Raw genomic sequence first — 23,223 nt, forward strand, 5'->3', positions numbered from 1 at the left:
TTTATAATTATTACACAAAAAACAATCAGGACGGTAACGAACTGATTTCAGGATATGTTCAGACAGGCAGCTCAAATCTAATCTTTGGCATATGTAAGTTTATTTAATAATAAACGTATAAAGTCTAATTTAAACAAGTCAAAATAGAATTTAATATTTGACGTGTAATATTAGGGATTTGCGAAATCGAAAAAAATAAAGATGAAAAAGAATAAAGTGAAGCTGGCTTGTTTATTTTTTCTTCTTTTATTTTTGTTTGAACAGTTTCTGGAGCAATTGTCTAAATATATTCCGATCCACGACCTGAGCTTGGCTTTATATAAGCCATAATCCACTGCAAGTTTTCCGCGTTGATTGCAAGCTAACTAGCCATCTGCTTCTTATTCCTCCTTATATGGTCGACCGTGTCGTTCCTATGACAACTACGTGTGTATATGGAAGCAAACAAAACAAAACAGACTCGCTCGCTTGTTGTTCGCAATGCCAACACTCGGAAACAGCGAGAAAATACGAATTTAAGGAATAAATCCGATTTTTCCAGTGCCGTGTGACAAAGGGTCACATTTGCATGTATATGTCAGTAAAACCCGAGGTTTATACAGTACTGTTCCGAATAAATCTTTCCAACGACCTATTTGATGTAGGCAACATGTGCAGGATGCAGAACCAGCGCATCGGCTGCATGTGGGTGTGTCAGCATGTTGTGCTTTTGTGGCTCTGTTTGTTTTTACGGTCGTTGCCCTGGAGTGAGATGCTCCGTGGGTGGTGGACGTTGGGATCGGCAGATGTTGAATACAGCTCGCTTCACAGCAAAAAGAAAAAAAAAGTCGACAAGCTCTTCCTCAGGCAGGAGTTTGCTGCCTGTCTTTGCCATCGTCACATGAAGAATTGGTCTTTTTGAGTGTGCATCATGCGGCTTGACTGAAAAATGCTCAACTTTCACTCTGGAAACTCACCGATGATTCACATTGTATGATAAAAAAGATAGAAAAACAGGTCTAATAGAGCAGTATAAGGTCTATGAAGTCGAAGGTTTTTTTTTCTCTTTGACATTTCACAGAGGGATGTTTTTTGCAGGTGTGTTTGTTATTCAGAAGTTTCTTTAATAAAATATAAATTTTTACATTGAATATACATTTTGACATTCAGTTTTAAATTATGTGGACCATTGAAAATGGCCATAATGGTTATTCCAGTCTGCAGTATGGAATCCTGCCCCAGCCTGAGCATGCAGACAGATGGCTGCATAGACATGGGATTCCTGTAGCTGATGTAGGTGGTGACATAAATACGGTTGGCAGGTAACCACTAGAACACGCGTCCCTGAGCTTCACTTCTAAATCTGAAATGCTCTCATGGAGACTTAATGTACACAAACCAGGTTCAGTAAAAAAAAATGATTCATGGGTCTCATGTAGAGATTATAACGAAGTCAATGATACTGTAATCCCTGAACACCACTGAGAACTGGTGATGGCGTTCGCTAGTATAATTTATGAGTAAGTGGATTGAAAACTAAACAAATTTGTTCTAACAAATTCAAAATGTGTGTGTTCAGCTAGTCCAGGAATATTTACCTTAAAAGTTCTCGATCCGAGTGAAATCAAATAAGAACGAATATCTGACACTTGCACAGATTCAACTAACACTCAGTGTTGTTTTTATTTTTATGTGTGGAAGCTGTAAATGTCCCATTGGGATGAATAAAGTATCTATCTATCTATCTATCTATCTATCTATCTATCTATCTATCTATCTATCTATCTATCTATCTATCTATCTGTCTGTCTGTCTGTCTGTCTCTGTCTGTCTGTCTGTCTGTCTGTCTGTCTGTCTGTCTGTCTGTCTGTCTGTCTGTCTGTATCTATTTGTCTGTCTGTCTGTTTATCTATCTGTCTATCTCTCTGTCTGTCTGTCTGTATCTATCTGTCTGTCTCTATGTCTATCTATCTATCTATCTATCTATCTATCTATCTATCTATCTATCTATCTATCTATCTAGCTAGCTAGCTAGCTGTCTATCTATCTATCTATCTATCTATCTATCTATCTATCTATCTATCTATCTATCTATCTATCTCTGTCTGTCTGTCTGTCTGTCTGTCTGTCTGTCTGTCTATCTATCTCTCTGTCTGTCTGTCTGTCTGTATCTATTTGTCTGTCTGTCTGTCTGTCTGTCTGTCTCTATCTATCTATCTATCTATCTATCTATCTATCTATCTATCTATCTATCTATCTATCTATCTATCTATCTATCTATCTATCTATCTATTTTTCTAAAGCATCGCAGCATTTATTGTACCAGCGCAGGTTGTTAGTACTGAACCCCTCCCGGATGTGTATTTGTGTTAGGTAAATGTTGATTAAATGGTCCCGGCTGCGTGAGCTCCTGATGTTGAATCGCTCTCACGATCGAATGTCTGTTTGTTTAAAACACTCAGCATGTAGAAAGACATAACCGAGGTTGCAGGGCGAACGAATGAGGCATACTGGATTAAAAAGACTGATTATTTGGCAGCCTGCTCTGCTTAACTGCCTTTTATATTTCTGCAGAGTATTCTGCTTAGAAAAAGTCACAGGCTGTACCAGTGCATCTCAAATTAGTGTGAAAACGCTGGGGAATGTGTTATGCCTGAGAAATAATTAGCATTTTCAAAGAATCCTGTTCAGAACTAACTAAAGATTTGTTGGAGCTCGGGTTAGTTGTGGTGTATGTGTGAAGACTTTACCAGAGACTTTTTTTTTTTAGAAATACTAATTATTTATAGTCATAGACCCGTTTATTTATTTATCAAGTTTCTCCATCCAGCACACAAAATTTCAAAACCAGCTCGCTCTGGACTTCTGCTAACTCACACTACAGTAACCATTACAATAAGAAGAGACTGTAACAGTATTCTGCTACTGTTACAGTGCTTCCTCTGGTGCCATATCTAGCATGTTCTTCATTTTAACATACACAACATATATCTGATGCACAGAAGAACATGGATTTGCTGGTCATGACTAAGCAACTAGCTGTTTGTTTTCTTTTTTGGCGATCCTTCTCACATCCGCTCTGTTATTTCAATGATAAACACTGATCGTGTAGGAAACTATGGAAAAGACATTCTAAAAAAAACAAGAACATTTGATCTATTTGTTGTTGTTTTTTTCATTTTTGTTTGTATCCCTGTTTTTTTTAGACCAGGATTACATCCCTCAAAAAAAACCCAAAAACAAACATACCCATAGTGAAGAAAACCATAAAAAATCTATGTATAGATTGTCATTGAGTGGCGTTGGTATGATGTGAATGTTTGTGTACTCAGGAGGAGGGGGAGGGCTGATTGCTGATCTCACCACGTGACCACCAGCTCAAGCTCTCTGACTCTCATTGTATCTCTCGCCGTGTCCCATTAAGTCATGCACGCAATCATTTCAGCATAATCCGTAATCTGTGTCCCTTCCTGCTGCAAGTGCTGTAATAGTATCAATACGCCAGCGTGGATGCGTTTTGGCAGTGTTTGTAGGGGCGTGCAATCAGGGGGAAAATCAGATCTTAACCTGGGTGTGATGAATGTGAACCCTTGTGGGTGAGACATTTGGAAGTGCTCAGTAGAGAGAGAACCTGCAGCCAAGGTGCTGGTAAATGGCCTGTAGTTCGCGGAGAAGATGTAAAAGAGAACGGTGGTGAACTCATTCAGGGGGTTTTTCATGTCCTTGAAAAAACGCAGCACGACGGAGCTGCAGCCTGCTCGGTTTGCAGTGTGTAAGTGTGTGTGACCGCACTCCCAGAGGCACAATGTCAGTAGACTTAAATGGAAGTTTATACACTACTGTCGAGTGTGTATATCTACCGCGTTACATATTCCAATTCATAGATTCTCTACACATCATTTGTTTTTTAGACATCATTCACAACATAATGTATGTGATTCTTTCAGGTTTATTTCGGCGGATTTACATGAAAATTACGAGAAGAGGACTGGGTGACTGAGGTGTGTGTGTGGGCGTGAGTACAGAACATGTGACCAGGCCCATGGAGCAGAGTGTGTGTGTGCTGATACGATGCACTCATGCATGTGTGAACCCATTACTGTGAGGTTAATGCTAAGAGACAGATCTCTCAGTGTCCTGGTCTATCCCTGCAGAAGGGAATCCTCTCTCTCTCTCTCTCTCTCTCTCTCTCTCTCTCTCTCTCTTTCTCTTTCATTTTTCCTACTCACTCCCCCCTTCCTCTCAGTGTCTCTGTCTTCCTCTCGCACTCCTTTCTCCATCCTCTTTCTGTCCTACTTGGCTGCTCTAGCCCTTAACACCAGTGCATATTGTTGCATCATTCATTTATCCATTGTGATCACAACAGACCCTAATTCCTTCCACCCCCTACGCAATTCATACACACAAACACAAACGCTGACATATAAAAACTCTTTAAGCGGCTGTGCCTGAAAAAGGCAGGAGCAGGCCAGGAGTGTAAGTTAAAGACCATCACTGCGTGGGAAGATTCGACTCTGATGCTGTGTAGGATAGCTGTGTTTCAAACAGAACCACTTTGCTTCTCGGTTTCAGATGTAGTACACTTGGACCAGTTTACATTAAGATTTCAGTAGAATTCAGTGTCTCTTATGAATCAGTGTGTACCCGACATGACATATTAGTTTTCTTGGGAAGAGCCTACACTTTTCAAAATGAAATAAATGAAGCCATTGTGCTGAAAAAATACAATATCCCCTAAATGAATTGGTCATCTAATGAGTCAAAATATAACATAACTGAATATAAATCATTATCATTTGTTGATTTCCCAAAGACACAATTGATGAGAGAAATTAAATATGCATTCCTGTATTTATTGTTGATTGCTTTTCTTTTTTACTTTTTTGGTTCAATTTCTAGCACATTGCAAGTTAAATATTTTCTTTATAGAAAGGAAAAGGTAAAAAAGCGGGTTATATTTGTCGCATGAACTTTACAGTGCAGTGAAAATCTTTTTCCACATATCCCAGAGATGTTAGGAAATTTCCCTTTTATATGGAAGGTGGTACGATCAAGAGGGGGCTTGTCTTATCTACACAGGAAATATCCGATGCACAAGATATGTCTGATTATTGCACTCTAGGAATTGTAATATTATATTATAAAAATAATCAATGTCATTGAGGGTGTAGCCGGATCAGTGTGTTTATCTACGGAAGCTCAGTTTATTACAGACTTTTTGTTGTCTATATATACCACAGAAATCTGTAGCATGCTCTATTAATGCTGTGGGATGACTAGAAATGAGTTCCAGTTTATTTCAAGATCATCATTCATACAAAAATGATAACGCCGGCAAATGGAATAAGTATAGAAGCTATAATATATACCTTTGTGGTGCGTTCTGCGGGATTAGTTACGCAACCCTTTCACGCCGTTTGTGTTTGTTTCCAGTCAAGCCAAATGTGTTCTGAACTGGAATAAATTCACCAGTGCTTGTACAGGTTTCGCAGTCGAGTGCTTTGTTCTAATGCTGTAGGATTACTAAACAGCGATTAATAATGCACTATAATGCTTCAGGCTTTAGGCTCTCTACCAAATCTGTTCAACCCCAAATTTGCACAAATAATTACTGTTCCTGTAGTTAAACTATAAAGCTTGTTGTTGGTAATCCCACAGCAGTAATAGAGCACTATACTGTATAATGATACAGATGTTCAGCATCATGGTACTGAGTTTTACATTTAGGACGGCTGCATAAAAAATTATACAAAGGCTTTGTGCATGCAGAGTGTGAATTAAGTGGGTTGCACTATTATTGAATTCCATAACAGCACATCTGGAGCAGAAATGGTTAAGGTTAAAAGGCCCAACAGTTGCACAGTAGCACACAGTGCTAAACCCCTGATCCCAGAGCTTTAATCATGGAGCTCCTACTTTCTCATTGGTTATGGTGAGATTTAAACTCGTGAACTGAATATCTTAGCAACTGAGTTGGCAGATAGATAGATAGATAGATAGATAGATAGATAGATAGATAGATAGATAGATAGATAGATAGATAGATAGATAGATAGATAGATAGATAGATAGATAGATAGATAGATAGATAGATAGATAGATAGATAGATAGATAGATAGATAGATAGATCAGGACTAAATGCTCTAAAAGCACATACCAAAATTATGACCAGGTGTCTGCAAAATTTTAGAAATAGGGTTTATGATGGATGGATGGATGGATGGATGGATAGAGGGAGGGAGGGAGGAGGGAGGAAGGGACGGACAGATAGATAGGTATAACTTTGATGTCACTGCATAGTACAGGTACTGTGCACAGAAGCAAAATGCAGTTAAGCATCTACCAGAGGGAAAAAATTGTGAAAATAAGATAATAAACAGAGAAATTGGGATGGAAAGATACAGCGTGTTATATTGTGTATTATGGGCTCGAGACTCTTAATTCAAAACCTATTCACACCAAACAATGCATTCAGCAGAGTGGTCTATTCATCCTCAAATACTGCTGATGCCTTTATGCTGTCCATAATCAGTAAACTCCAACTTTAATTAAGGCACCATGTTGTACTGTATTAGAAACATCTTCTAGTGTTGAAAACATTTTTCTTTTCATATCAGATCTTTAGTCTGATATTAAAAATAGATCAATTTCAAAGAAATTTTGTCTAAAATATTTTTTTTTCCTCTGGGTAACTGACTTAGTGTGTTGTTAGAAATATAAATAATGCACTTATTATTGCTAGATTGACCCTGGCAGAGTTAGTATGAAGTATATCTTGCTTAAAACAGATAACTGGTCATTTAAAAAAAAAAAAGCCAAAATATTGATAGGAAAATGTTTTCTTCTCTGTGTTAGGTTCAAGCAGAACTGTGGTATAAAACTGATAGTATGTGTGTGTGAGTCTATATGAGTGAAGACCACTCAGGCTTTCCTCCATCCCATTAGCTAATTGTCCATCAGGCTGACAGCAAACATCGGACACAGTCGCGCAATCCACCACCGCACCGCAATTCATTAGCTAAAAGGAGTGGAAAGAATGGTCTTGCAAAAAATGTGCTTCATTATTTCGCATGTTTCGAGATAGAGATCAAATGTAATACATTCAAGATTAGTTTTATATACAGCTTGCATTTGGTACGTGATTGTCAAAGTACCATCCTTTAAATATCCTTTAATGTAAAATGTTCTTTTATATAATACATTCCATCAATTGAGGGTGTTTTTATTATAGACATTTTTAACTGCCAAAAGCATTGATCTTGAGCTCTGAAGACATAAAGAATAAACCATAAACCCATTGCATTAGAGTCAATACTACTGCCCATGCAACATCACACACACACACACACTTTCAACTAAAGGGCAGTTTTGTTCTTAAGAGCACCATTATATATTCACCATGTTTTTTTTATATTCATTGTGTATCCTTTTTAGTGGCACATAGTTTACAAAGTGCTCCAATACCTTTTAATGTTTTTAATTAGTGGATTCACTGTAATGTTTTGGCACGTGGGATAAATCGCAGCTCACTTGTTTTACACTAGAGCCGATGTAGTTGTACTCCATCGAGATTTGCATTCATTTAAGTGAGTGCATGTGGCCATTACAATGTGCTGAATCTGCCAAATATACACTAAGAGCATAAACTAGGAGGGGGTGGGGCCTTTTTGATTTGCTCTATACAGTATATCACTGTGACTGGACTGAATGCATGCTTTCGGGTTGATCTTCTATCTTTCTCTGAAATCTGCACTGACTCAGAGTCCTTTAGGCTCCCACCATACAGGGATGTGTAGGGTTGCGCAAGCTCGTACTATAAGCGCTCAAAGACAAACTCAGCAACTTCTGCAGTGTACCAGAAGGGCAAAAATGTGAAATTGAAAGCAGCAGCCTTACATTTGTGGTCAATTTTGAATCCAATGAATTTTCATCAAAACCACATGAAAATTCAAAATCCTTACCTCACCTTATTCTTCATATCATTAGCAAATGCTTTTAGTACCGTTTATTACACTTGTATGTAAGACACATAAACAACTGAAGTGATTCTCAGACTTACCATGCATGCCAAAGAAATACCTTCTTATGTTTTAAACAAAAGGTGGCAGGAGAAATAAATGTAAACGGTTGTGCCAGTGCCCCAGAAAGCACAATGCCTTTGCTCTATTTTTAGTTTCACTGGAACTAATATAAAGACTAGAGATTGCCAGGTGATACGCAGGATTATTTGACACGATGGTTCGATGGAATAGTTAAGCTTGTTGCAAAATGTCCGAAGCACAAGCAAGGTGTCAGACTAGAAAATGTAATTTCTGGAGAAGTCTGACCAATTGATTACAGTCCTTCTAATCAACCTAATCAACCTTGTCTAAGACTGCAAGAGCAAGCAGAAGCCTCTAAGGAAACACACTAAAATAGATTGAAATAGAGTGTAACACAGGAAAAAGATCCACACAGTGTTGTTGGAATATTGCAGAGTGTTGCTGTCTGGTTGCAGTGTCATTTTCTAAAGTAAGCTTCAGCTATGTGGTATCTTGTGTCCTATTTCAATATGTAAGTCACTCAAATATGTGTGCTTTATTATCAGTTCCTTATTTTTATTAGTATTATGATGATAATAATAATAATATAATAATAATAATAATACGCCCTCATTCCATCTCTTAAAGTGACGTCTGTGTGGTTGGATTGAGAAAGCGAGCAGCTTTGATATAGACACTACGCTTCCACATTTTAGACCCCTTCAGTGGTATATATGAACAAAAAGAGACATGCGGTTGCATAAAGACTCAGGTAGCCATGGCAACCCGATGGTACTTTTATAATATGACTCAAGAATCTATCAAGAAATGACAGATTAAAAGTAGAATTATGCCACACTTAACTGTTTGCAGTGTGTGACCTTCACCAAGGAAACCCATATAATCTACAGAATCTAGTGGTTTTTGGTGAAAGTGGATGCCTTTACAGAAGACAAATGTCATGTTTTTGAGCTCACAGGCCACTCCTAGATCCAAGCCTGTGCCAGTACCCGATGACCACTAGAGTTTTTAAGCATGCCAGGCACCTCACAAAAAAGACCTGAATTAATAACAGAGTCCAGAAATGCAGGGTTCTTCTCCTCCTTGGCGTTTGAATTTAAAATGAGACCTTTACAACAAATGATGGCAAGTGGTTGCTCCATTAGATGATTATTACGCCAGTTGATGTTTTGGATGTTTAATTTTCTGTGTTTTGAGCTACAAATAGCGCCCGATCAGGAATAATAGAATAGCCTTTATTTGTCACATATACATTACAGCACAGTAAAATTTTGTTCTTCGCATATCCCAGCTTGCTCAGAAACTGGGGTCAGAGCGCAGGGTCAGCTATGATACGGCGCCCCTGGAGTGCGGAGGGTTAAGGGCCTTGTTTAAGGGCCCAATAGTGGCAGCTTAGCGATACCGGGGCTTGAACCCCCGACCTTCCGATCAGTAACCCGGTGCCTTAACCACTGGAGCTACCACGCTCCATAATAACAATATGACTACCTGCCTAATATTGTGTTACTCCCCATTTTACTGCCAAAACATTCCTGACTCTTCGAGCATTAACAGCTTTAACTTCTTCAGCAATTTAATGTTCAGCAGCTCGACCGTTGGATCAGACCACACGGACCAGCCTTTGCTCCCCTTCACTCCTTGACCCAGTCGTCTAGCCGTCACAATTTGGCTCTTGTCAAACTTATGCAAATTCTTACGCTTGGCCATTTTTTCTGCTTCTGAAACATTAACTTTGAGGACAAAATGTTCACTTGCTGTCTAATATATCTCACCCACTAACAGGTGCCATGATGAAGAGATAATCAGTGTTATGCACTTCGCCTGTTATAATCTTATAAGATCATCAGGTTTTTGTACTTATTTTCTGCACACAAACATTTTGTATACAAATAACATGGAGTCGTGTCGTTTTTTTTCTTCTTGTCTCTTGTCTGTGCACAGTTTAGCTTTGCACCCAGAGCATGTGTTAGTGGCCACGGGACAGGTGGGAAAGGAGCCATATATCTGTGTGTGGGACACCTACACCGTCCAGACCGTGTCCATCCTGAAGGACATTCACACTCATGGCATTGCCTGTCTTGCATTTGACCTCGACGGACAGGTAAGCACTAGCACTGTGGATATGTGATGTGAGTGCCAAACCAGAGATCACAGCGTCAATATACTGTCACGACAAAAGGCTTTGCCCCCATTTGCTACTTTAATAACCTTCTGGAAAGATGTTCCACTAGATTTTGGAGTGTTCTTGTTTAGGTTTGTGCTCCTTTAGCCACAAGGCTATTAGTATAGTCAGGTACTGATGTAGGGTGAGGAGGCCTGGGGTGCAGTCAGCATTACAATTCATCCCAAAGATATTTAGTAGGGTGGAGATTAGAGCTCTATAGCACTCTAACCCATGTACACTATATTCTCGGAGATCAGAATGTGTACAGCTACATTGTAATGCTGGAGCAGGTTTGGGTCTCCTACCTTAAGTGAAGAGAAAATGAAATGCTTCCACATCCTATACAAGTGTGTGCTTTTAACTTTGTGCTAAATGTTTTGGAACCACATCTGGCTGGAACACTCAGGTGTTCCGATACTTTTATTTGTCCTATAAAGAACTGAGACATTCATGCGAAAAGGATGTGCACAGTTACGTCACGCTCAATATATCAGTGGGAAACGGCTGTCAGGCTAATCACAGAGCTTTCAAGTGTCACATCTGTGAGCACTTGACTGGTGTGACTCTGACAGGCTGACTGACAGCAAGAGCACGCAAGGGTGAGAGAAGAAGAGAGAGATTGAGGGTGTGATGAAGTTTAGAAATTATGAGTCAGTGTGCTCCGTGCTCTCAGACTCTCAGTCTGATGCAGACAACAGAGCAACTACTTTCCTATCATACAAGCTAAAGGTTAGAGTAATGAGGTGTAAAATGGCTAAATATCAGTGCATGCATACTGTATATTGTTTGTGAAGGAAAAGATGACTTTTTGCTTGAAATGTCTTTGCTTGGTGCTCTTATAGTTTTTATGTCACTGATGGAATAACCATATCTACAGAGCCAAGCTGACAAAAGATAACAAAAAAAATACAAATAGCTCAGATGACTATTATTTACCTCATGAAACACTCCAGCACACACCTCAGGCTGCGTCCCCATCTAATAATAGTGAGAACAATAAATCGCTATTTTTATATCTGCCCCATTGTTCAACAAAACGGAGTTACGAGCTGGATATTCAATGGCGCTAAAGCGTTCTGTTTCACAAAGGCAGCCGAGTGGTGTCGGTGCTTAGCTGACTACAGGGATCCATAAAAGAGCGTATTGTATCCTATTGTAGTTGCCTATGGTTCACAGGAGAAAAATCACATTTATAACATCAATAACATTTTATAAAGAGAATCCTCCTTCCAGCCCCAGGAGGCTGGTCGATGCCAGCAGAGCAATGTTAGCGAGGTAGCATGTGTGGAGAGCAGGAAAAGCAAATTATTCTCACTTTTCTTTTTTTTTGGTCTAGACAGATGGAAGGAAAGTTTCTGTCTGCAAAACTGAAAGTGCCTGTAGCCAATATCGTCTTCATAACCGTATCAAAGGAGAACATGAAATGGTTTATTGAAAACATCATTCTTTTGTACCAATTCGACATAGAGCCGCTCTCAAAAGGCCGAGCTCTTGGCATAATGGTTTATGTAATTATAGCCCTATGTCTGAGTTTGAATATCAGATAAGGATATCAGTGGTGATTGGACAGAGATCTGAAATGACAGAGCGCTAAAATGTTCCTCTGCGAAAAAAAAAAAAAAAGAAAAACACTGCATCTTACAATATAAAAAAAAAATGACATTAGCGTCTGTTCTTCAAGTCACTTGCATGGTCAAGAAATCACAAAGCAGATTTGTCTGCATTTGCCACGGGAAATACGTTTATAGTTTACCGAAACTGTGTTTATTATGCTATTATATGTGACAATATCAAGATATCAAGAATATCAAGAATACACTGACATTCCATCTAGCATTTGGTAGGTTTGCACATGTTTTTGATATATTTCTAAACTTGATTTAGGAATAATATTAATAGAATTTTATTTTTTTTTTAGTCTAGGGCTTGGCTCAGACATTCACAACATCCACTGTGGAAAATGTAGCCACCAATGACTGCTACATTAATGTATGAAATAAAATAATATACGTTAATATACGTACAAAATTGGACAGAAACTTTTAAAATTAGCTGGCGTATCTCTAGCAAATCAACAAATCAAATCAAATCAACCTGCGAGACCTGAAGACATATTTGATATACTGAGTGACTCCACAGGCTTCCACTAGCTGATTTTGATTCATAAGGAGAATATTCTGATACAGCCTCCAAATTTATGGGTAAATCACCTTGCTAGTATTTATACATTTTTAAACAATATTCTTTTTTTTTTTTATGTCCCATTTTGATCAACAGTCTATTTGTTTCTAACATAATTCTAACTAATAATCTATTCATGATTAATGCTATTCAGAAATAATCAATTTAGGGTTGTTGCCAGATTTTAATTGATTGGTGGATCAATTAATGACTTTTAAATCGATAGATCCAAATCATCTGACCGTTGCACCCATGATACATACAGAGCATTATTTCAGATGGGCCAAGACAACTGAATGAGTCTCTCAGCGCTGGTTAAAACTGGATGTCAATACTCATGGTTTAGTTCACGATTGAGTTGTTTGTGAAAGATTCAACAGTAAATAAGTTTTTATGTCATTTGTAGTGCCTGGTGTCTGTTGGTCTTGACTCCAAGAACACAATCTGTATATGGGACTGGAGGAAAGGAAAAGTGTTGGCAGCTGCTCCTGGTCATACAGACAGGGTAAGAACACCAAAACGTACACACACAGTGCATCAGATATGGAAAGTGGACAGAGTAATGTCTCATCCTCTCTTTACATCAATGATTTCTCATGAGTCCCCAAGCAGACAACCATAAATAAATGAACACTGATTAATTCTTTGGGTCCAAAGTGCACTTAGGAAAATTGTTTAGTGATGTCACATTTTAAGTGAAGAACAGAGTGGCTAATTGTATTTCTACTCAGTATTGTGCCCCATTTCCAAAACGTATACACAAAGACACTGGTTCCCGTTTGTCACATTATTCTGTTTCTTCTAATGTGATGATGCAAATGCTCCCCGTTATAATAGGGAGTAAACATATCACTTTCGTTCCTGTAATACTGATCCACCTTCTTGTTTGTTTGTTTGTTTGTTTTTTAAGATATTTGACATATCATGGGACCTGTATCAGCAGAGCAAGTTGGTGAGCTGCGGAGTCAAGCATATTAAGGTACTGATAATTGGCATCAGAAACATTTTTTGTTCACTCACAGTTCTTTAATCAGCCAAAAAAACAACAACTGTGCAGTAAAAAGCTTCTGGTAATGTTTATGTCATGCATCAGAATGAAGACAAAACTTAATCTCTAAGAACTCATGTGGTGACAGTTAACAGCAGACCAGGTGATTTTTTTTTTTTCCTCACCAGTTATGGTGAATTGGTGTCCTTGACAGCCTGAGACTCTTGTTCTTGGCTGACAGGAGTGAAATCCAACGAGGTCTTTTGCTTTTGTAGTTGATCCGCCTCAAGGATTGATGCTTTGTGCATGCTGTTATGCTTGTCTGCTCTCTACACTTGTAACAAGTGATTATTTTATTTGCTATATTCTTCCTGGAAGCTTGAACCACTCTGGCCATTTACCTCTGACCTCTCTTATCAACACCCACGGAATTGTTACTCACTTAAATTTTTTTTTTCTCATTGCAAACTCTAAAGACTGTTTTTGTGAAATTCTCAGGAGATCAGATATTCATAAAATTATTAAAAAATAACCCATCTGGTTATAGGAAGCCACAGTCAAAATCACAGAAATCCCGATGTTTGATGTGAACATTAGCAGAAGATTGTGATCTGTATGTGCATTATTCTATGCACTGTGTTGCTTCCATGTGTTTGGTTGATTTGATCACTGCATGAATGTGCAGTTCTACAGGTTTACCTGGTAAAGTGGATGGTGATTGTAGGCTATCAGGAGGAAATAGTATAAAACTTCAAATTTAGCTTTTTTAGAGTTTAAAATAGATGAATCACATAAGCAGACAGCAAGGAACTAATCAGAAAGTAAATTTTGAGTGTTCCGGTGATGACGGTTTAATAATAAACTTTTTAGAAAATAAGATCGGGGTTATGTGATCATATTTTTTTGACCTTGTAAGAACTCTGGCTGCTGCATTCTGGACTAACTGAAGCTTGTTTATTAATGAAGCAGGACATCCACCTAGTAACGCATTACAGTAGTCTATTCTGGAGGTCATAAACGCATGGATGAGCTTCTCTGCATCGGATATAGACAACATATTTCTTAGCTTAGAAATATTTCTAAGGTGAAAGAAGGCTGTTTTTGTAACTTGATTGATGTGATTTTTGAAAGACAAGTCGCTGTCTAAAATAACACCCAGGTCTTTTACCGTTGAACTAGTGGTTACAGAACATCCGTCTAAATGCAGGTTGAGATGCTGGAGCGTCTGTATACCAGTTTTTGGGCCGATGAGCAAAATCTCAGTCTTATCAGAATTTAAAAGTAGAAAGTTATGGGTCATCCAATCTCTTAGTTCCTTAACACACTCAGTCATCCTCAGTCATAAACTTTTTAGAAAAACTGCAGTATCATTTCCCCCAGTTGTCACAAATCATTTAACTCCTATTTATTTGAAACCCTGCACCCACTGTGGATAAGCACAAAGCTGGAGTTGTGCTTGTGGGTGGATAGACAGGGCTAGAGTCCAACTCAGCATGGTGATTTTCCTGGTATAACACAACCCGATAATTAACTGGTGTGTTGAAGCAGGTGTTTAAAGCACAGAGTAGGAAGTACTACCAGGTTCTGTTTTTGAGTTTTTGTTTTATCGAGTTATTAGACCGCAGCTCTTCAGAACGTCTGTTGTGGGGTTTTTTTTTTACCTGGAGAAGTGCCAGTAAATTATCGGGGGGGGATATAACAAAAATTTTTGAAGTCCTTTGCTGATTCAGCTTTATGCTGGTCTGCTTAATGAAAGTCTCTGAATGCCTTTTTAAAGTTCTTTAAAGCGGCTGAACGATTTGAAATTTCATTCTTTGATTACATTAGTCACATGGTCAAGTAAAACATGTTTTACAGGCATTTCTATGATATGTACTATGTATCACGATGTATACAGTAGGTTCGCTCTCAAACTACAAGCAATAATCATTTTAGAATTGTGTAATCATGTTTTTATTAACTGTTAATATATAAATATTGAACACTGAAACTGAGAGAATGTCATTCCAAATTTGTAGGTTTTACACTGATTAGGTGCATCAGATCAACTGTGTCAAGTCAAGTCAAGTCAAGTCAAGTTTATTTGTATAGCGCTTTTCACAACAGACATTGTCTCAAAGCAGCTTTACACAAATCAACAGTGATGGTGAATGGTGTGCATTTGTCCCTGATGAGCAAGCCGTGGCGACTGTGGCAAGGAAAAACTCCCTTAGATGTTATGAGGAAGAAACCTTGAGAGGAACCAGACTCAAAAGGGGAACCCATCCTCATCTGGGTGACATCAAGAGTTTGATCATAAATCTTTCAACAATACAGAACACTGGAGAGTGAGAACTAACATGATTACTGGAGTATAAGATTATAAGTGATGTTCTTTCTGCAGTCTTATACAGTCTATATGGTTAGTAGCTCCGAGTTTTATAAGCTCAGCATTTGTGATCACCACAGATCCAGCATCAGCTTCTCCATGCCAGAGCCTTTAAACACTCCAGGAGGTCCAATGTCAAAACTCCACACATGTAGCGGGATCCAAATGGCACTGGTACGTCTCTAGATGGTTCAGGATGTTTGTGAGTTCGGCATCTACTTCTTCAAAGGTCCGTAATCATCACGAGGTGGGAGGTGACTGGAGCTGGAGCAACCTCAGGATGCCTCGGGATGGGGAGAGAAAGAGAAGCAGTGGAGAGGAATTAGCGTAGCTGCTGTTCATGATATTAACAGCACAAGTTGATAATGTGCATGTGATCAGATGTTCTGGAGCACAAGGTTATGATGTGATGTGTGTTATGTGTAGGCTTTGCTAAAAGATACGTTTTAATCTACACTTAAATTGGGTGAGTGTGTCTGAGCCCCGAACACCGTCAGGAAGACTATTCCAGAGTTTAGGAGCTAAATGTGAAAATGCTCTACCACCTTTAGTGGACTTTGCTATTCTAGGAACTACTAGAAGCCCAGAGTTTTGAGATCTCAGGAGCGTGGCGGATTGTAGCGTGTTAAAAGACTGGATAGATACAGGAGCCAAACCATTTAGTGCTTTATAAGTGAGAAGTAATAGTTTGTAGTCTATTCGAAACTTAACAGGAAGCCAATGTAGGGACGATAAGATCGGGGTTATGTGATCATATTTTTTTGACCTTGTAAGAACTCTGGCTGCTGCATTCTGGACTAACTGAAGCTTGTTTATTAATGAAGCAGGACATCCACCTAGTAACGCATTACAGTAGTCTATTCTGGAGGTCATAAACGCATGGACGAGCTTCTCTGCATCGGATATAGACAACATATTTCTTAGCTTAGAAATATTTCTAAGGTGAAAGAAGGCTGTTTTGTAACCTGATTGATGTGATTTTTGAAAGACAAGTCGCTGTCTAAAATAACACCCAGGTCTTTTACCGTTGAACTAGTGGTTACAGAACATCCGTCTAAATGCAGGTTGAGATGCTGGAGCGTCTGTATACCAGTTTTTGGGCCGATGAGCAAAATCTCAGTCTTATCAGAATTTAAAAGTAGAAAGTTATGGGTCATCCAATCTCTTAGTTCCTTAACACACTCAGTCATCCGGGTTAATTGAGCTGTATCGCCTGGTTTAGATGAAATATATAGCTGAGTATCATCAGCATAACAATGGAAGCTAATTCCATGCCTTCTAATAATATTTCCTAACGGAAGCATGTATATTGTGAAGAGCAGGGGTCCTAGAACTGAACCTTGCGGCACGCCATAATTTACTTGCATTAGCCTGGATAGCTCTCCATTCAAATCTACGAAATGGTAACGATCGGACAGGTAGGATTTTAACCAGCTTAATGCCTGTCCCTGAAACATTAATAATTTTATTGAAAAAGATATATTGACAGTGTCTGAGGAGAAGTGGGAGCTCAGCTTAGTGTAACAGTTACTGAGTGCTTAGTAAAATAGCAAAGCCTCTTATTTTCAACAAAGGTTTGTCTTTTTCTTTAAGCTCATCCACATGCCCAAGCAGGTATGGCTCTAAGACACTGTCTTTTTCCTTTACATCTCTCTCTCTCTCACACACACACACACACACATACAGACTCATACAGACAGTGCAGTGTAGCAGTTAGTTGCTACGAGCTTTTCCCTTCTGGACCATGTGACATCTGTTTCCAGGCCCACTGCTCTGTCAGCCATTATAACACTCAGTGCATGCACGAGATTTAGCCTGAAGTAATCCCCATCTCACTCTATCTTTCCCACAGCAAGGCAGCCACAGGGAAGCATGGCGGCATTGGGATACAGGATTTTCTACAGTCTTATAATTACTACCAGAGCAACTGAAATCCACACTTGGCATATTCAGTGTATGAAGAGGGCCTTGTTTTCGCTCGCCTTAATTCCTTAAAGGAAGGTGCCCCGTGTGTATGTTTGCACGTGTGAACATTTATGTGTTTGCTCTCTACTCTTAGCTCAGAGGTTTGTTAGGCTTCATTGAGCCTGTAGAGGAGAGCCTGCACAATAACATCCTGGAGTACAGCCTTCTAAAGCTCGATCACATCCTCACCCCATGCTCCCTGTTGTTCTGTAGTACAATTCAGTTATTCAGTAAGTTGAAGAACTGCAAATGTGATTATTATTTGATAAATGCATTTCAACTCGCTCTACATGTTTAAGGTAATCGCTTGAGAGATTTCATTTTGATTTACAGCTTCTTTTTTTCCCCCTCACACACTGTAGTGTTCGTTTTAATTTGCTGACACTTTTACGTTGAGATGAAATTAAGTGGCTAATTTTCTATACGGCAACAAGAAACCTCTTTTGTTTTCTTTGGCTGGATGTTAATATGACGGCTAAACCTGCCACAACACTTAACAGCTTTACTCCACCAAATAGGAAATTTAAATGTATGCCAAAAGGCTGACAAATCATAGAGACCAACGTGCCTTATGCATTAAATCATTCATTCATCTTGAATAGCTTCCTGGATAAGACAGCCCTGTTTTTGAAGAACACAATGTACTCACATGTTCACATTGGAGGACATGTTGGAAACACACAGAAACATGGAGAGAATATATGAAACATTACACAGATCGTAAGCTGAGCTTAGGATTTAGCTGGGGACCCTGGAGCTATCAGATGGCAGTGCTGATTGCTAATCCACTGTCTTCCCTGATCTCCTGTCCACACACACACACACACACACACACACAAGGTTTGCGTTACAGTAAAAACGTCTCCCTGATAGGCCACGATATAAACCAGCGTGACTGCACAATGAGTAGCACCTAAACAAGACACATGACCTGTAGGCTCAGTGTGGAAGTTCAGGATATGCGACGGCGTTAATGTGGTGATGTTTTTGCGTTTGTGGATAGCACTGACTCATTTTGATTACATTAAAAGCTTTTCTCAAGAGCAGCCATGCAAACCTGCACTCTGTGATTAGGCGCTGCTTGTTTCGCTGTGCTAGTATAATGCAATCCGTTTCCGACACACTTTCATCAGCGAGCCAAGCTCTAGCTTTTTCTTCCTCTCCACTTTTCCCTCATCTTCACCTTTTGTACTTTGGAGCTGTTTGGCCTTGAATGGTTTGGTTTTTGCCTCTCAGCATCCTGAATGCACACTGAATAAGACAGGACTACTCAGTGTGGGAAGAAAGCAATACTTAGCCTTGCAGTCTATATGATTTTTTTAAGACCTTTATATCGGAATCCATTAGTATTCCAGTGCAGACTTGCCTGAACTCAGAAGCATCTTGCCATTGAAAACATTGGCATGTATGTGTGTGTGTGTCTTCATGAGCACACCTTATTGAATAAAACATTAAATGCATAGTTTAAAGCGTTATACATTTTGGACCAAATGGTAAAAGTGTATGAGGATGAATATATATTACTGTTCTTGCTGTGATCAGTCACAGGCACCTTTATTTTTCAGGATGAGGTCACACTCAAGTGACCTTGTGGCTTTCATAGTGCTCTCTCAGACAGGTCTGCGTGACAGGAAAACATGGAATTCTGCATTGTTTCTCTCTCACACACACACACACACACACACACACACACACATGAACATAATGATACCTCGTCAGGTCGATGCGTGTCACCTGGTGAAATGGAGCAGCACAGTATGAGATGAAGGTTGTGCCCAGATCATAGCCTGTTTTACAGAAAACAGCTTAAAGTGCATGCGTATGCGCTGTTTAGTATGCAATAGGTGCAGATAATCAGCTAAGAAATAGTTTCCTTTCAAATAGTACCTATTATTTAAGATTTTTCAATGACTGTGTTTTAAAAATATTTAATGACAATATCTTATGATGACAATAACGATACAAAAAAATAAGTTGGGAATGCTGTATGGAACTCCCACCTTGTGAAATGCCTTGCTCTCGCCAGCAGTCTACAGAGTTCAGTTGTCTCGGTTCATAGCGTGAATTTTTTTTCTGTGTTTTTGGTACCTCATATTAGCTCCGTATCCAGGCCAGAGCGTATCCGGCTCCGCCTTCCACTCGCGCTCATGCACATGCCCGCTGCCACATAATATACTATATACTTCAAAGTTTATACATTATAGTAGTGTAAATGTCTCTGTTTTGCTAAATGATGTACTGTAATTTGTTACATTTTTAACAAATTACAGTATACTACCTCATACTGGTCACCATTCTTCAAGATTCCTGGGTAGGTTAGGCCATGCCTTGAATTACGATATTTTTCAAGTAATGCTGGGGTCATCTTCATCGTAAGCCGAGGACTTCCTGTATACTTAATCCATATAATGCATATCTGATATAACAGTTTATCTTTGAATATTTAAAGAATAACGTTTTTTTTTTTTGTTTTTTTCAGTTTTGGAGTTTGTGGGAACGCTCTGACCCCTAAACGTGGTATGTTTGGGAGGACAGGCGAGCTACAGACCATACTCTGTGTGGCATGTGCCAAGGATGAGATCACGTACTCCGGTGCCTTGAACGGGGACATCTATGTCTGGAAGGGAGTCACCTTGATACGAACCATACAGGGGGCACATGGGGTAAGCAGTGTACCAGCTGTGTGAATTTCCTTTCTTTTTACTTTTAAAGCCTATATAACTGAACCATGCTATTGAGGAGGAATAAAAAGTTGTTGTTTTTTACAAATTTACAAATAATTTAATAATATTTTATAATGGCTACAGAGTGACATAATAATGTTTGAAAGATTGACAATAGGATGATCGTATTTCAACCGTAATTCATTACTAGTTCATTACAACTATTCATATAGTTTTTAGATGCAAAGGCAGTTGGTTTGGAATAGAGAAGATTCATGCTAAAAAAGTTTTTTTGTTTGAGGATGTATCAATGATTTAGCTGTGTTTAATCCTCCTTTTTGTATGTGGTTTTGCAGTCAGGGATTTTCAGCATGAATGCATGTGAAGAGGGCTTCGCCACTGGTGGAAGGGATGGCTGCATCCGACTGTGGGACCTGAGCTTCAAGCCTATCACTGTCATCGACCTCAGGGAAACAGACCAGGGATATAAAGGTGATAAACAGTCTATTAGTTCCTTCTACTTGCCAGCTTTATTCTGTACCTTTTGGTACTGGGATTATTACATGTATCTTTAAATGTAATATATGAACCTTTTATCTCCTTACTAGAATAATTATTATGCAGTGTTTAATTGCTAATGGACTCTCTTTCTTTTTTTGCTCTTTCACTCAATTTCCTTTTGACTCAACAGTAGCTAGAGCTGAAAATTCTAGAGGTGGGTTAACTCGACCAGGTTACCATGTTCAAACAACCCCACTTTGAATTCAACCGTGTTATACCTAGTGTCAGCGTCTCTGCAGTTCTTTAGATGTCTACATTCATAAGCAAAGTCCTATAACCCTCCTTGTCTGCTCTCCAAATCTCCTAAGTCATGTCAACATTTGTCATTGTTTGCTGTTTCTCACATTAATTTAAGCTTTTGGCGGTGGGATTTTAAAAAATACCCCATTGCTAATTGTATGGTTTTAGGACTCTCAGTGCGCAGTGTGTGCTGGAGAGGGGACCACATCTTGGTGGGCACTCAGGACAGTGAGATTTTTGAGGTGGTGGTGCATGACCGCACAAAGCCTTTCCTCATCATGCAGGGCCATTGTGAAGGCGAGCTCTGGGCCCTGGCAGTTCACCCTACCAAACCCCTGGCCATGACTGGCAGTGATGACCGATCTGTCCGGTACAATGTTGACTTAGTCTTCAAATAACTGCAGACTCTTTAAAAAGCACTGCATCTTTCACGTGTTTTGACTTTTCCAATATTGTGTAGGATCTGGAGCCTGGTAGACCATGCTTTGATAGCACGTTGCAACATGGAGGAGCCCATCCGCTGTGCAGCGGTGAGCACTGATGGCATCCATTTGGCCTTGGGAATGAAGGACGGTTCCTTCACTGTGCTGAGAGTCAGGTGGGTTACAAGTCATGAGATGTAGATAACTAGACAAGAAGACGTAGAAATATACATTAAACAACAGAAAATGAACATCCCAGGGATCTTGTATTGCTAAGTAATGGGATAGTGTTAATTATTCCGATTTTCCGCCTTTACTAATAACAAATGCATAATACGTTGTAATATTAAATGTAAATGTAAGTGTTTTATGCATGATTGAGTAATAAAAGGGTAGACTAGTAAAATAAAATACAATCATTTTCACAGGGACATGACAGAGGTAGTGCATATCAAAGATCGCAAAGAAGCCATTCATGAGCTAAAGTACTCTCCTGATGGGGCTCACTTGGCTGTGGGCTCCAATGATAACTCGGTAGATATTTACGGCGTGGTGCAGCGCTATAAGAAGGTGGGAGAATGTGTGGGCTCCACCAGCTTCATCACGCACATGGACTGGTCCACTGACAGCAAATACCTGCAGACCAATGATGGCAGTGGCAAAAGGCTATTCTACAGAATGCCCAGTAAGATCATCAAAATTTCTATATATTAGCACTGTTATTTGTTTGTGGGTTATTGGGTTTAATCAGAAATCAGCTAATCATCACTGATTTGTAACATTGAGCTCATAGTAAACGCACACTCCTGTGGTTTTTTCTTTTCTTCGTTTAGCTGGGAAGGAGGTAACAAATCGGGAAGAGCTGAAGCTAGTCCAGTGGTCCTCTTGGACATGTGTTCTTGGTCCAGAAGTGAATGGAATATGGCCCAAATATTCTGACATCAGTGACATCAACTCTGTAGATGCCAACTTCTCAAATCAAATTTTAGCAACGGCTGATGATTACGGATTAGTTAAATTATTGCGCTATCCATGCATTAGGAAAGGTTTGTGTCCTTTAAAGGCTGTTTTTCTATGTGTGTTAGTGACGTTCGGTGTCTTTGTATCTAAATGTGCATTTTGTTGCTTTGTTCTAGGTGCAAAATTCAAAAAATACTTAGGGCACTCTGCACACATAACCAATGTTAGGTGGTCACATGATTATCAGTGGGTGATTACTATCGGTGGAGCTGACCATTCAGTGTTCCAGTGGAAATTTATATCTGAAAGGAAGTCAAAAGATACTCTCCATATTGCCCCACAAGGTACAGTTCAATAATTAAGTAGAAAAAAAGGTGTGGTATAATTAAATTAATATCTAAAGGGTTTGCTTGCCAAATGTAGAATGCTTAACTCATTAGAACCATTTATCATTCTCCTTATCACTTAGAAACATAAATGCTAGAGGGCTACTGCATTGCCCATTTTACATTACAGTATGGTGCATAGTAGTTCATTTTACTAATGGTTCCTTCACAACTCATCCTGGCAGTGCTGTTTCTTAGACATCAGCATTTCTCCCTGTCAGCTTGACGTGTGGGGCTGCTGCAAAGTGGGGCAGTGGAGTACAAATAAATGTATAGGTTATTCTGCATTCTATGCCTTCCGGC

The 23,223-nt window shown here is 39.2% G+C and overlaps 1 protein-coding gene across 5 annotated transcripts in view; it reads left to right on the forward strand.

Annotated features, from left to right (window-relative positions):
* The window catches only part of eml5 (EMAP like 5), a 45,980-nt gene that overhangs the window by 3,142 nt on the left and 19,615 nt on the right, over positions 1-23,223 (forward strand). For 2 of the 5 annotated variants that reach the window (XM_046855322.1, XM_046855321.1), the window contains exons 2-12: positions 9,964-10,123; positions 12,774-12,872; positions 13,278-13,346; positions 14,736-14,737; positions 20,168-20,351; positions 20,708-20,843; positions 21,321-21,522; positions 21,613-21,750; positions 22,003-22,259; positions 22,408-22,620; positions 22,711-22,878. In XM_046855322.1, coding sequence (XP_046711278.1) covers positions 9,964-10,123; positions 12,774-12,872; positions 13,278-13,346; positions 14,736-14,737; positions 20,168-20,351; positions 20,708-20,843; positions 21,321-21,522; positions 21,613-21,750; positions 22,003-22,259; positions 22,408-22,620; positions 22,711-22,878 — 1,628 coding nt within the window. Of the gene's footprint in view, positions 1-9,963; positions 10,124-12,773; positions 12,873-13,277; positions 13,347-14,735; positions 14,738-20,167; positions 20,352-20,707; positions 20,844-21,042; positions 21,067-21,320; positions 21,523-21,612; positions 21,751-22,002; positions 22,260-22,407; positions 22,621-22,710; positions 22,879-23,223 lie in introns of those variants that run through there. The other 3 variants (XM_046855318.1, XM_046855319.1, XM_046855320.1) reach the window with 2 other exon arrangements.

Source organism: Silurus meridionalis, chromosome 8 (genome assembly GCF_014805685.1).
Source record: "Silurus meridionalis isolate SWU-2019-XX chromosome 8, ASM1480568v1, whole genome shotgun sequence".
Taxonomy (NCBI): Eukaryota; Metazoa; Chordata; class Actinopteri; order Siluriformes; family Siluridae; genus Silurus; species Silurus meridionalis.